Source organism: Cephus cinctus, unplaced genomic scaffold, assembly GCF_000341935.2.
Source record: "Cephus cinctus unplaced genomic scaffold, Ccin1 Ccin1_scaffold0129, whole genome shotgun sequence".
In the NCBI taxonomy this organism is placed as follows: Eukaryota; Metazoa; Arthropoda; class Insecta; order Hymenoptera; family Cephidae; genus Cephus; species Cephus cinctus.
In genome coordinates, this window is record NW_014332862.1 from 776745 (window position 1) to 790797 (window position 14053).

Below are 14053 nucleotides of genomic sequence, written 5' to 3' on the forward strand. Positions count from 1 at the left end.
TCTCTCTTCAGCAAACACCCGGCGCACCGTGGGAAATGACGTTGAACTTTTACCAGTTACTCGTGTTTCATGCGGGGAATGCAGTCAATTCAGATGCAGACGAATATTGATTTCCTTCAATTGGATTACGCGTTGCAGCTCGCAAGCTGCTGACTGCGTCGATAGCAGGGATAGAAAGAGAGAGAGAGAGAGAGAGAGAGAGAGAGAGAGAGAGAGAGTCTTTCGACGGGTGCGCTCGATCAAGAAGATCCGAAGAAGAGAGACGATGAGAGGGACGCTGATGGACAGAGGGAGGAGGAGTAGGAGGGGAGGAGCAGGGTCTCGAGATTGGGCAGCCGGTTGTCGGTCAATTGCACTTAATTGGACGAGGCACGGTTCGTGAAGAACCGTCCACGAATCAAAAGGGTCGTAAACCAAGATGGTGAAAGATATTATGTATCCTCTAGGAAGTAACCGGTAAAAGAAGATGGCAGGTAAGGAGGACGTGGCCGAGAGGATACATATTTCGTGTGTCTTGATATTTATCTTTGGCGTAGCTAGTCTGACGCTTCTCGTCCGAGACCTTGGACGCGAAGAAAAGCCGCGCGAACGCAAACACGGTGCCACGTACGGAGTTAAAAATAAAACGAAAATACGTCACGTGGTGGACCCGAGGTAACATTCCCGCGGTCAGGTAGCTCCTCCTACGGAGAGTCCTGAATGCTCGGAGTCCGTAGCGGTAAGGAAAATGGCCTCCGGATTCAAAATTATGAAAAGCCGTTGGAGAAGTTTCGACTCAGGTAGAGAACACTGAGGAGTATCCTTGTGAGATACCTGGGATTCTATTCTTCTACGAGTATACAGTGTGTGTGTGAGAAATGGCGAACGACTGACATGCCGATACGCGAGAAGAGAAAGTGAAGGTTTAATGGCGAATTGAAAGGAAGTGCCGAATGCCTGAAAGCCATTATTGTGGCTGCGTAAATCGTACTATTATTTTGTTCACTCTCTCTCTCTCTCTCTCGCACTCTCACACACACAAGTTGTAAATCTTGTACAGTTAAGAGTTACAGTACAGTACAGTTATGCATATATCGTAAGAGAGGGTAATAATTTTGTATTCCATGAAAATCCGCACAACCATGAATTATGCGAATTCTAGATAGACGCCGGACGAGAATTGAGACATTGAAATTTCTAGCTTCGAAAATTGAAACGCTTCTTGCGGCAGTCTTTGTCGTAAAGGAAGAGAGAAATGAATTCGTGAAAAGTAACAAGAGGAAACGCGAGTCCCCTTCGAGTCTTCTGCAAATTTAAGGCAAAGTCGAAACGACGCAGCGTCATCCATAGTGGCACGCGATGAGGCTTTCGACCGGCGTCAAAAAGAGCCTAAGGATCGTCTAACGCAATGGAAGCCTAAAGCAACGATTGGTACAGACAAAACAAGAAACGAATGTAATATAAATAAATCGAAGAATCCAAAGGTACCTTGTAACCTCAAATATTACCAGATTTGCTCGAGTGCATTGTATGTAAAACCTTTAACAATGAAATTGTGTAGAACGTATGGCGTGATAGTTAAAGTCATCGACTAAATACCCCGTTCTCTGAGTATACATGAGAACTACTTTCTAGGCCGACCCATATTTCGCAGCTACTCGATACACTCACCGGCCCTCATCCAATCGCTATTGCGAACCATTGAAACTGCCATTCAGTCCGATATGAATATATAGCCGGTGGGAGCTACCATAAAATTTGTACAATTACGGATAACTTGTGCGCGTATTTGAAAAGAGAGAATTAAAAAAACGAGAAAGAAACGAGACGGAGTCACGGTAGACCTTGGTAACGGTCATTGAAAGGAGCGAAGAGCATCGTGGAAAAAGAAAGGGACGCCGCGTGAGAGAATCAACAGGTCGGCGAGGCGACGTGACGCAACGCGTCACCCAGCCGGCTTAAGAGTCATTTTGAGAAATGTGACGTCACCGTGCGTAAGGACGACGCGAGACATCGGAACGCGGCGGCATCCATGCGAAAACCGTCAGTAAAGCCGCTTGTCGTGTTTGAAAATAGTATTCTTGGTTAAATCGACCGATAGAGAGAAAGAGAAGGGATAATGTATGTATGTACACGTAAGAGAGAAGAAAGAGCATTTGAACGAGTCAACCTCAAGAGAAGCAACAGGTCCGTCCCGACGCCACGCGTCCGTGTTGGCAACGACGAACGTACGAAAACACACAACGAAACTTTTGTAATGGCGGTGACGACGCGTTCCTACAGAGACGCCGTAACTCGGGATGCGATTCCCGAGTGATCTGCGTCCCGCCGCGACGCCAGACAGTGAAAGATGGAAACTGCGACACGTAACGAGGAACGTGGTTTCCTCTGTTTGGAATTAGCGTTACGATGACATATCACAGAAAACACTTGAAAAAAAAAACCAGCACAGTACGCGTACCTTCTATACACACGGGAACTCTCACGAAGCTGACAGCATGACGCGCAGCGTCTCCCGACACAGCACGGCGTCGTCTCTAGCACAACGCCGTTACAAGAACCACTGTCTGGAGACCGTACGATTAACTTTTGACTCGTAGTATGCTCCTTTACGAAGCCACAGGATTCGCGAGCTTCCATTTTCTTTAGAGAAAAGCGTCGAAATTCTAGTAAGGCCTCTGCTGCCTAGGAAACTGAGAACACAAGAGAGACGTCGCTTTGTTTCGGCGAGCAGCCGAGCACGACACGATGGCGGCGACCGCGTCCTTGAAAACTGAAATTATTCCCTTTGAAAGAAATCTGGTCGGGTTTGTTTGGTGGGGAGTTACCCCCTCCAGGACGAATCGTGTTACTCCTATCCCCACCAGTGGGAAAGCCGTTCTCTCAGCGAGCAAATTTATATACGGTGAGCTGAGGAAAGGAAGGAGGGAGCCTGAGTCCTTTGTGGGAGAAATTACAGGAGTGGGGTTAATGGCGGCAATCTACCTGGATGATTTTTGTGGCAGGAATTACTGGCGGCCTGTGAGCCTCTCTGCCAACCTTTTTCTTCTTCCTCCTCCTCTATATACAACCCACCTGTCGGGAAATCGTTAGAATATTCGCTGTCTTCGTACCCCACAATATTTTTTTTTTTTTAAATTCTGTTTCTCTGACTGCTAACTCAGAAAGGTCGTGATACTCGAGTCGTTTCTTTAAAGAAAATATGACTTTTTAATTAGAGAAAACGAGATCTTTACGAGCACTAACTCATTTACATGTACCATAAACCTTAACCTGACCTAACCTTCCTCGTGCAGCACAAAACACCTGTTGCTAAATAACGTCAATCTTTCTCTACATCCTCGATTAACTGCGTTTCCCACGTATACTTTCCCGTCGCTTCCGAACGATCAAACACATTTCAACCAACGAAATATTAATTGACAGCACGCATACGGGTAAGTTACCCCCATATATCATATACAATCCTATGACGCCAATTCACGTCACGTTAAAATCTCTCTGGCGATTCTATTTCGCGTCTATTGTAAAAATCTGTGTAACGGCTAAAGCGTTGCTCTGGCAAAGCCCAACAAGAGAAAGCAAAAGTATCCGGTACTGCATGTCTATTCGTGGAAATCCAAATCGTGACTTTCGGAGGGCGCATTGTTCTCCGAACGTTGTAGAAAGAAAGAAATGAAGAGATGAACAGAAGGGGAAGAATCGAAAGGTAAAAAGACGCGATATAATCGGACAACATCCCGAAAGTGAATCCCCGCCCTCGTTCGAAGGATGTGGCAACGACGACTATACAACCAGTACCACTAGGCAGTGCCGTAGAGCACAGTGGGGAACAGAAGAGGGTGCCCGGGCGCGACGACAAACGGGTTTTTCCAGATCCTTGATTCGAGACGGGAGTGACGAAGAAGCGTCTCTAAATATGATCACACTTTACCCGGATCTTCGTTACAGAACAATAAGAGATTTCGTGCAAGGAAGAGGATGGTGTTTATTCGACTTTTCTTCGCTGACGTTATTTGTATCTTGAAATTCTGTTATAACAGAATTTTCTTGTATCCGGTCAGAAGCTGTTATTTTTTTTCTTCTTCTCACGCTCTTGCAACCCTGCAGAAAAGAGGGTCCCAGGACCAGGCCCCAGGAGAATTGGGTCCGCAGGTAGACTCGTTACGTCATTGGGACTGTAGCAGCGCGAAGAATGCGCGACAGTGTTGCCAGCGCCGATATAAATCATTCGCCGTGTAAGAAAGAGGAACTCTAAGGACAGTTCCGTGAATTTACCAATGCTTCATGAAAATTACTTAATTCTAACGTTTACTACCTTGCACGGTGAGTAGTAGAGACAAGTAGATGCTGAAAGTTGTTAACGACGTACACATTCCATGATTGCTTAATATACGTGTACAGGCCTATCGAATTGCTATGCGCTAATTTCAGATTTTAGAGTATCCGCGGTGATGATCGTTAATGGGCGCAGCATCCTTGAACAAAGAATGAGAAATGCTGATTTGACCAAAGTTTTCATGAGTTTGACTCACGTGGCTGAAAGCGGTAAATCTGTCGCAACGTTGCCAGACTGTGCCTGGACCCGCGTGTACAGAGACACGCAGACTCCAAGAGGGGGATCCTATGTCACGTAAAACAAGCGATTTTCATAGATAACAATGCAAGTGTCTACGGTCAACAAACAATTTAAGAACAGCGTTATACGCTGTTATACTTCCTAGCAAGGTAGTTTCAACAACCACGTTCTCCTTTCGTCACGTGCAACGTCGACGAATTCACAGAACTGACAAACACGAGTCGTCCAAGACGCCTGTCGTCGCGAATTTGTCTATCATTGAGTATTCGCGAATATGTCAAAGGGAAATTTTTTGTTAACTTCACAATATTCGGTATCTCATCACGATTACGATGATATTGGCGACGGAAAAGTTTGCACGAAAAAAAATAAAAAGCGGCTATGCTCCCTTGCTAATGTCGAACCGTAATTAGAATTATAGTGACTGCTTCGAAACCAACAACGTAAAGGGGAAGTCGAACAACAGCAGCAACAGTAACGAAGTAGAATGGGCCAATGGCAATGTCGATCGTTTCGACTACCAGGAGATACGCCCTTGTAATTCTCCACCGGAAAAATGCAACAAAGCGAGTCTGCCTGGCAAAAAATCCAGGCGGGTTTCGCTCCACTAGAAAACTTGTTTACAAGAGTTCTAGCTCAGCCTACCTGGCTATAGATGAGTTAACATAGGCTGGGCATATTGGCAGCCAGTCCTGCATGGTACAATACTAATAGCAGTTATCGTAGTAGTGGTTGTGGTGGTGGTGGTGATAATAGTAGTAGTAATACCAATATACAGTACTAGTAATGTAGTAGTGGTATATAGAGAGAAAGAGCGAATGGAAGAGAATGAAGGAAAGAGAAATGTATAAAGAGGGAGAGATACAGCCTTATAATGACACGGTTCATGGAATTTCGAAACAACCTGAACCCTCAAAACTACAGCTTATTTCCTTTTTTCAATTTCTGTTCCCACAATGATTTAGCAATGCCAGTGGGCTTAGGATTATTCCACGCTCAAATTACTAACACAATCAGATTTAAAATGGTAAAAAGATGGCAGATCCCACGGTGGGCGGACATTTTGGGATTCATATCATTAACTGGCAACCAATTATGTATTCACACACTAAGGATACATTAAGAGCTATATAATTATCATTGGAAATCCTTAGATGGATCGTAATAGTAATAATATACTAGCATAATATTAATGATATTTCTAATACTCACTTTTGGCGTAGTAGGTGTTCTTCCTCCATACATCTCAAGAAGGTCATCATTTTCACTATTTCTCTATTTAAGGTTTGAATATAAAGATTTGCAAGTTCAAAGCAAAGAAAGCAATGTACGAATGTTAGCGATGTCACTAACTCAATATTAATCGTAACACAGGATAGTTGATATGCATATTAAAGGATACTTGTATTGCTTGGAGTTGCAGGAATTGTAGACTGCAAGTTTGGACAGATCTTTTTCAACTCGCAGTTTATTTCCCTTTTTTAATTCTATACGCTCCAGCTGTCCAAGACCTTCCAAAGTCGGATCAAGACTTTTATAACGTGGGACGCTGAATGCCACCCATATCTCGACGAACGTCTCCTCGTCTATACCATACGAGTCGCAAAGATCAAGACCTGAATCAAAAGTTAAAAAATTGCCGTTAGACTCGAAGCGTCATGGCACACGGCGTCCGTTTTATTAGGTTATGTTCTCCAGTCAAACAACAGGTTAACCACTACGAAATATTCGGTCTGTATAAATATTCGTAAGAGCTAAAAAACACAACAAATCTTTTTATCAGACGATTAACGATATAATTATTCTAAGACAAGATAGAAGCTATAGGTCAGAGATTTTTTTATTGCAATGATATTCTCATAATCTTCTACTTCGCATTAGTGTAATGACAATAATAATCCATTCACCCTAGAGACTCAGACGTCCTCCGTTCGGCGGACAATTAACAATAATGAGACACATTCCTTAGCCATTACCCTCAATTACTGCAGGCTTCTTTGTGGGAAGCGTCCCCCAACGTGGAACGGTTTGCGAAACTAATGTGTGTATGTAGGGACGAATTAAAGCAAGATTTTTCTTCAGAACGAATAAAGTTTATTACTTGAATTTTGCAGATATTGGAAGGATTACTTACATTTATTTAAAACGGCGTTATCCTCGACGTTTGAACCCAAAGCCTGGAACTGTTCTATCAACGCTTCCTTCGCCACCATTTTGCTCCGGACGTTACGGTCTTCCCGCCAAAACTGACGGATGGGACGCCGCCGCGATTTGTTTAAAGCGATTCTGCTGCCATCTTAACTGAATGACACAATGGCGTGATTCTTTCAAATTTGCTTTGTATGGATGTACATGCATACGAAAATCGGGAATATTCTATACTTGTGTATCGTCTAGTTGTTCCTTTCTGAGAAGAAAGGATCCATTAGCTCTCTAGTTGGTATTTATTGGGTATTAGTAATGGTTTACACACTAATTATTACTTTTTAATATTTAATTGTGCACCTTTGTAAAAGATAAAATCATTTATAGTTACGAAAAAGTGGTCTGTTTCATAATTACTCTTGATAAATAACTCCAAAAGATTTGTTGAAAATTCATCAAAATGACAACAATCTCATGCAGTTGTAGCCGATGTGACCTTTAAGCTTGACAGAGTTAATTGTTCATAAAATACATTTGATCCTTTTCGAAAAGAGCAACAAGGTTTTGCGATGTCTCTGAAGATGGAAAACGCTCTGCCCAAGACTGAATGAGTCCTTCGAATGTAGGCTCGTACTTCTTCAACTTCACATTGATATCTTCACCATTTTCTGAAATTGAAATAGAAAATGGATATCAATTATTCTTGTTGTTAGAATCTTTACATTTTATTATTAAAAATCTGAGATCAATACACTTACTGTCAATAAAGGTATTAGACTGTATGAAGATTTTTCGTGCCTGCGTATGAGCCAGGACGATTTTTCTCCAGCGAGCCCAAGGCTGTGGTCCAGACTCAGGTACCTCGCTGTATCTGCCATACATCTCCTTGGCAGCTTCAACATCACCAGTACTTTTGTATATCTGTAGTTTTTTCAGGAATTCTCCGATAGCCTTTTTACCCACTGTATGAATTTTGGTTCTGTCCACAATCAATCGCAAGTTCTCTCCTGGCTCAGACTCCACCACGTTCACGAAATCCTCCCCAGCTTCCAGACATACTCTTAATAGAACGTATCTGGCCTGAGAGTGGGCTTGCAACCACTTCTTTGTAGTTGGTTGATACATCTCCAGAGCTTTTGCGCAACCGGCCCATAATAAGGATAACCAGTTTACATAAATGATATTCTGAATATCCTTATCTTCGTAACCGAATATCTTAATCACTTCCTCCTCGAGACTTAAATAGAGCCCTACAGCTTCTGCCCGACATTCTTCATAAGAGGAACCCAGAGCGCCAAATTTCGAATCGTACGTTTCACCCTCGAGAAAGTATTTTGTTACCAATTCATTAGTTAATGGATTTACAACACGATCTTTATTATAGTTGAACTGACCGTTACCAAGACTTCTAAACAGTTTCCCACTGCCATGACCCAGGAGTTCATGCAGACCAACTTGAACTTCGAAACTATTTATCCGGAACTTGTTCATGAGCGCCTGATCCTCGTCAGACAAGAAAGGAATAACGTCCAGTTGCATATTAGCAGGAATGACATTACCCAGTGAGACATTTTTGAAACCTTCAGACTGCCTGATTTCATCGTAATTAGGTATATTGATTCCTGCAGGAATTCCAGAACCGGAAAATGTTAAAACATCTAAGGACGTAAAATCCGGCCTTAGAAATTCGTCCTTCTCGAAGTCCTTGCCCCATGGTAACTTCGGTAGGAGTTCCTCAGCTTTGGCAACTAAGGTTGCAAATTTTCGTGACATCTCCTTGTTCACCATCGCTACGAATCCTTCGAATTCTCCTCGCTGTCCTACTGGATCCCTGTATGTTTCGATGAAACCAATGTAAGTTTCGATTACAGGTCCTTTATCCTTGATCCAAAAGCGGGAACCATTTTTGTGTTCCTCCAAGGAACCCGTCGTAAAGTGATTAATATATCTATCGAGCATATTTATCTCGTTTTCATTTGCAGCGTATTCCTTAGCTTTGCGTAAATTCTCTACGACGGAAAAGAGAAGTTGGCTATAGTCTCCTCTGGTAATTTTGAATTTGGCATCCTTGAATATTTCTGGTGCCAAAGTAATATTAGAATCATCTCCCTCCTCGACGGAAGCCAACCTAATCTCATAAACGTTTCGGAATTTCTTATCAGTCGAATCAGCACAGGGCTCTGTTGTTTTAAAGCAGCGCGCATTGTAAGACTCCAATCCCTTACTCTGCATAAATTCATTTACTATTTCAGCATCCTCTGCTGTACAGTTTGAGGAAAAGTAGGTTGTAATTCCTTTGTCTCCAAGACCTAAAGATTTTAATCTTTCCTCTAGGGAAAATATATTCTCCTGTATGGTACTCCAGATCGTTTCAATTTCCTTAGGTTGCTCAGTGTATGCTTTGGAGGCTTTCACAATCAGTTCAAATCGTTCTTTGGGCAGGTTAGGAATTAGCTTACTATCTCCAAAGGACTTATAGTTACCTGAATTAGAGAATACTCCACATGCATACACAAGGAATGCCTAGAAAATAAGAAAAAGATTATAAATATTCACCTACACATAATCCTTAGAAACATGTTTCATACAGTGAATTCATCTTCGGTCACACCACGTTCCAGTGCTGCCTTTTTCAAATCGTCTGGGTTTTGTTTGGTAAAAATCTTATGTAGAAGAGCAAATATCAGTGGAGATTCAGGTGATGTTTGCACCAGTGCAATAAGGCCACCGTTCCATGCAGCCTGACTCAAGTAATGTGCGTATAACTTTTCTTTGGCAGTCAATGCATTGAATGCTGTCTCGCATTCCAAGGCAACAATTGGCTGATCATTTGGTAAAGTAAACAAGGTGATATCGTCACACATTGTCTTGTAATTTCTACACGGACTAACAAAAGAAAATTCATTAAATATATCTAAATGAGAGAATGATAGAAAATACGGATAGAAAGTTAAGTTAAACCTGCATATGAACCCATTAAATAATATACAGACAATTTTAACAGACGGTGAAAATTTTTAAGCAAACAAATAAAAATTACACTTCAACAGACAATTAAATTCGCGTTTACTTGAGAAAATATCATGATCCAACAAGTGGAAAGTAATCGAAATATTTGATGTTGTGGAACATAAGGGCCGTTAAAGAGCTATTCATTAGCGGATAACCCACCAAAGGCTGCAACCCCTTTTCAAATTTTTCACGTCCCACTTAAAGTTCCTGGTAGGCTTAACATTTTTCATTCTCTCGAGATTTTTCATAACGTACAACCGGTGTAAACCGACTTTATCATAAGTGACAGCTCGTAGGAGCACCTTTGACTTGCACAATTTGAACATCGTCTACTAAGAAATTACAATAAAAGACAAACAATAAGGTTCATTGCGGCTACTTAACGCAATATTATATTTTTATGCATAGCCAAAGAGATTCCACCTTTATATAAATACACACGGTCACTTGCAAGCACCGCTCAAACTGTACGATAATGAAAAATTGGCAATTAATAAATTCACCCGAAGCACATAGATCCAACCTACAAACAGGACAGCTTTTCGGTATGTGAAGCGCAGTTTACGCATGCGCAATATGCAATCTGAGAGGCACGGTAGAAATTTCTCTCTAATTTTGTTAGAAACAGGATTACGTTATAAAAAAACCTGTTTAATAGTTAATTATATAATTATACATATATTAAATGAATGTTAAATAACAATTTATTCTCTTTACATCAATCTTATAAAAATATTTACTTAATCCAATTATGTATGTATTGCTAGTAAAATGTCAGACAAAATATGTTTTATACATTTATTATTCAGTTATCAATCACACTGATTGTCAGAAGAAATTATGTTTTCATAGTTAAATGTTACCATAATACAATATTATGAGCTTATCATTGTGCATGATTGATAATTAAATAATTATATTGTTATTAATAACAGATTGCAGTTTTCATTATTCTTTCACATCCCCGATACCATCAGGATTTATAGCAAATGTTGCTTCATTTTCTGGCAGACACGGCGAATCATATATTTTACATATTCTAGTCTCACCTCTACCTTTTCGTAAATATAACCGCGTGGTACTCGCATGTGCAATAATATTACCACCTATAGGCTTTTTCTGATCTCCACCAAACATACTTGCTGCTCCATCAACTTGAGCAACAACTTGATTGGTAATCACAATAGCAACACCATGCTCATCTGCTATTCGTAGCAACATTCTCAGAAATCTAGCTAAATGCATTTGTCTAGCTGCTAGTTCTCCCCTGCCAGAGTAATCTGTGCGATACAGGGCTGTAGCACTGTCTACTATAAGCAAAGCATATCGAGATTCTATCATCATTGCGCTAGCTTGTATCAAAAGTTGAGTCTGATGATCAGTATTATATGCTCTAGCGCAAGCAACATTGTCTAGAACTGAGTCCCCAGCAATTTGATATCTTTCAGCAACTGCAATTAATCTCTCAGGACGAAATGTACCTTCTGTATCTATATAGAGACATTTACCTTCAGCACCACCCATATCTATCGGTAATTGACAATTTACTGCTAAAGTATGACAGAGCTGAGACTTTCCTGTTCTGAATTCACCAAATATCTCTGTAATTGAACCAGTCTCAATTCCTCCACCCAACAATCTATCCAGCTCCGTAGAGCCTGTGGTTAGGAATACAGTATTGGCACGGGTCTGATGAATCTCAGTAGCACTTTTAAACCCCATCACCACAAGTTTTGAAGCTTCTTGAAGAATCTTGTCAGCCTTCGCTTCACTGATACCCTTGATTGTTATAAGGTGTTTCTTAGGAGTATATGCGACAGCTTCCACCGTATAATAACCAGCATCTTGAAGTTTCTTAATATCCCCAGCCGTAATTCCATTGCCCTAAAGTCAGATGAAGAGATTCACGCATCATTCTTACTACAGAAATATAAGAATTCCAAAGAACAGATGATGTTCAGAAGTTGGTCTCACTTCAAGCGTTTGTATAAGCTTCGCCTGTGGATTATAATCGTCGAGATCCTCATCTCCTTGAGCAGATAAAGTGGTGGCTGTCGCGGCGGCCGACATGGCTTGACAAGTTCGAACGATTGAGACGATGAGTGGTGGAAGAGAAAACATTCATAACCATAACGGCTTCGCGCCAACAGATACAATGGAGCCTAGCGGAAACGCCGCAAAAGCGTGGAGTTCTAAATTTCAACTGTGTTCTACTACAAAAGCATTATTATGAATGAAAGTAAAAATCATAAATAATAAATAAATAAAATTCTGTTCCTGTAGTGATTTTTTGTAAAGTATGAATTTTATAATTGTATAAGGTATCGAGTGCGTTATACTTTTTATACGCTATTAATTTCAAAACTTAACCTCATAATGAATAGGCTCAACAGGAGTGATAACACTATATTCTTTATGGTTTACAGAACTTATATTAATGATGCATTGGATAAGATTGGGTTTAACATTTCCAGCACACTCATTGCTGATAAAAGATGTTAATTGGTATTTATCCTGCATATCATTTAATACTGTTCTTCGAAAGAATTTACACAGAATATCACAATGTTGCACAAAAGTGAAGAATGAGAGCTTTGAAATTGAAAGAGATTTATTAAAAATCGGCAATGCTCGAGCGCATGCACAAGGCTCAAAAGAAGTTATTGAATGTCTTGAAAAAAATGGTATAAATGATTTTATTGAATATTTACCATCACGGTTTTTAAGAAGAACTTCAATAGCCAGTCCGGGTATAGTAATTGATGACAGTGCAGCAAAGAGTATATGTGATATGATTGTGGATGATCTTAAAGCGAATGCTACTTTCATTGCTGAAATGAACCCTGCTTTGGGTAAGCTTACAAAATGTCTAATTGATGCAGGAATCCCAAAGATACATTTGTACGAACCATATTTATCTTTCATTACATATCTCAAAACACTTGATAATAAGTACCAAGACAAAATAGATATTCGCCAATATAATCTGTACTGTCTGTGGAATATGGGAGTGAATGATATGCATAGCGAAGGAGATAAAATAAAAAATACTTTTGAAGGTGTACAAAAGAAACAATATGAAGAAGAACCAAGCATGCACATTATTTGTATGCTTCCTTCCATAAGATTTATAAAGCAATTAATGATATTTTTAATATTGAAAAATAACATTATGTTGTATGGAAGACCAGTTTTTTATATAGGAATGGCACCATCTCTTTTCAAAGTATGTTTTCAATAAACTCTAATCTAATATATATTTTTTAAGATTACAATAATTGATTTTTTTTTATATTGCAGTACTTATCTGCGACATGCTCAGACGGATATTTTTATTATCGAACAAGTTCCATCCTGTTTCAAACATTTTTTCATTACCAGCAACTGGGAACGATACCAAGGTCAGCAATACTGCCATTGCCATCTAAGCTAAACTCTTTAAAAAGAACAAAAAAATCTAAGGATTTGATCCAAGCGGATAATAAAGACGTAGTTATTGTGAGAATAGAACCAAAAGCGAATCTCTATACGGAAATTTTAGAAGAAACTACAGCAATTCCATTTTGGTTCTTTATCCAGCAGACCACTTTATCAAGAAGTACCAGAGTTATACCAAAATTGGAGTAAGTATACGAATAGAATTTTGCACAAAAGTTTGAATCATACAATATGTCTTTGTTTACATGACAATCTTACTTTCACTATTACAGAGACTGGATACCAAATTGTGGAACATTATTCATACCCAAAGGCATCGATATATTTACAGAATTCGGCCATTTAGAACCTATGCAGCTACTTGAGATTTATAAAAACTTTAGGAAATTGCCCGATATGGAAAGATCCTCGTTCTATTCTTCGCTGGAATTATATATGTCGAAATTTTATGATTACTATGGAACACATTCGTTAACTGTCCCTGGAATTGAGTAGCCTGTCGAACAAAGTATCGAAAATGGTAAATATAACAACCATAGATTTAAAATTCAATACACTGAGAAATTATAACTAGCAACTTTAACAAAAAAAAATATTTTTTCTCACAGACGAATAACTGATCTCTGCCCCGTGTAAATAAATGGACCATCGAAACTAATATAGAAGGATTGTAATTTCACCACATACATTTGAATAAAACAACGTAATAAATACTAAAATCTTAAATCATTCATTGATCACTGAAGAGTTCATTAGTAAATATTTCACCATAAGGATGCTTCGTTGATGATAATCATAATAGTAATAGCAAAGCATAGATTAAACAGACAATAACATTTCCAAAATTCTTGGTTCAAAAATAAATAAGTGGAAATATAAGATTATCTAAACACTCGAGCC

At 39.7% G+C, this 14053-nt stretch overlaps 4 protein-coding genes across 9 annotated transcripts in view; 1 reads left to right on the plus strand and 3 right to left on the minus strand.

Annotated features, from left to right (window-relative positions):
- Positions 1-6921, minus strand: part of LOC107262859 (DNA polymerase alpha subunit B) — a 10027-nt gene extending 3106 nt beyond the window's left edge. The window contains exons 1-3 of the mRNA XM_015729480.2: positions 6693-6921; positions 5961-6174; positions 5771-5825 (exon numbers count right to left, since the gene is read on the minus strand). Coding sequence (XP_015584966.1) covers positions 5771-5825; positions 5961-6174; positions 6693-6771 — 348 coding nt within the window. The 5' untranslated portion in view covers positions 6772-6921. The remainder of the gene's footprint in view (positions 1-5770; positions 5826-5960; positions 6175-6692) is intronic.
- Positions 6922-7034: 113 nt separating this feature from the next.
- Positions 7035-10294, minus strand: LOC107262858 (dipeptidyl peptidase 3). 2 transcript variants are annotated; one of them, XM_015729477.2, is made up of 5 exons: positions 10139-10270; positions 9875-10047; positions 9292-9589; positions 7462-9226; positions 7035-7371 (listed from the first exon to the last, which is right to left on the minus strand). In XM_015729477.2, the coding sequence occupies exons 2-5, from the start codon at positions 10039-10041 to the stop codon at positions 7217-7219; spliced, it is 2385 nt and encodes a 794-aa protein (XP_015584963.1). In that variant the 5' UTR covers positions 10042-10047; positions 10139-10270; the 3' UTR covers positions 7035-7216. The 2 variants fall into 2 exon arrangements, with proteins under 2 accessions (XP_015584963.1, XP_015584964.1); XM_015729478.2 differs by lacking the exon at positions 9875-10047 and having other exon boundaries at positions 10139-10294.
- A 107-nt stretch (positions 10295-10401) lies between these two features.
- Positions 10402-11861, minus strand: LOC107262864 (DNA repair protein RAD51 homolog 1). Its single transcript, XM_015729489.2, has 2 exons — positions 11690-11861; positions 10402-11599 (listed from the first exon to the last, which is right to left on the minus strand). The coding sequence occupies exons 1-2, from the start codon at positions 11834-11836 to the stop codon at positions 10664-10666; spliced, it is 1083 nt and encodes a 360-aa protein (XP_015584975.1). The 5' UTR covers positions 11837-11861; the 3' UTR covers positions 10402-10663.
- On the plus strand, positions 11793-13884 carry LOC107262861 (dimethyladenosine transferase 2, mitochondrial). 5 transcript variants are annotated; one of them, XM_015729485.1, is made up of 5 exons: positions 11793-12012; positions 12142-12941; positions 13016-13338; positions 13426-13673; positions 13762-13884. In XM_015729485.1, the coding sequence occupies exons 2-4, from the start codon at positions 12153-12155 to the stop codon at positions 13646-13648; spliced, it is 1335 nt and encodes a 444-aa protein (XP_015584971.1). In that variant the 5' UTR covers positions 11793-12012; positions 12142-12152; the 3' UTR covers positions 13649-13673; positions 13762-13884. The 5 variants fall into 5 exon arrangements, with proteins under 5 accessions (XP_015584971.1, XP_024935976.1, XP_015584969.1 ...); XM_025080208.1 differs by having other exon boundaries at positions 11828-11954; XM_015729483.2 differs by having other exon boundaries at positions 11899-12036.
- The last annotated feature ends 169 nt before the right edge of the window (positions 13885-14053 follow it).

Excerpts from the sequence above, each read along its gene's own strand:
- LOC107262858 (XM_015729477.2), bottom strand. The coding sequence starts at position 10,041 with ATGTTCAAATTGTGCAAGTCAAAGGTGCTCCTACGAGCTGTCACTTAT. Across the intron at positions 9,227-9,291 it reads TGACCGAAGATGAATTCACT|GCATTCCTTGTGTATGCATG; the intron begins GTATGAAACATG and ends CTTATTTTCTAG. Across the intron at positions 7,372-7,461 it reads GTCTAATACCTTTATTGACA|AAAATGGTGAAGATATCAAT; the intron begins GTAAGTGTATTG and ends TTTCAATTTCAG.
- LOC107262864 (XM_015729489.2), bottom strand. The coding sequence starts at position 11,836 with ATGTTTTCTCTTCCACCACTCATCGTCTCAATCGTTCGAACTTGTCAA. Across the intron at positions 11,600-11,689 it reads AGCTTATACAAACGCTTGAA|GGCAATGGAATTACGGCTGG; the intron begins GTGAGACCAACT and ends ATCTGACTTTAG.
- LOC107262861 (XM_025080208.1), top strand. Across the intron at positions 12,942-13,015 it reads TGGCACCATCTCTTTTCAAA|TACTTATCTGCGACATGCTC; the intron begins GTATGTTTTCAA and ends TTTATATTGCAG. Across the intron at positions 13,339-13,425 it reads AGAGTTATACCAAAATTGGA|AGACTGGATACCAAATTGTG; the intron begins GTAAGTATACGA and ends TCACTATTACAG.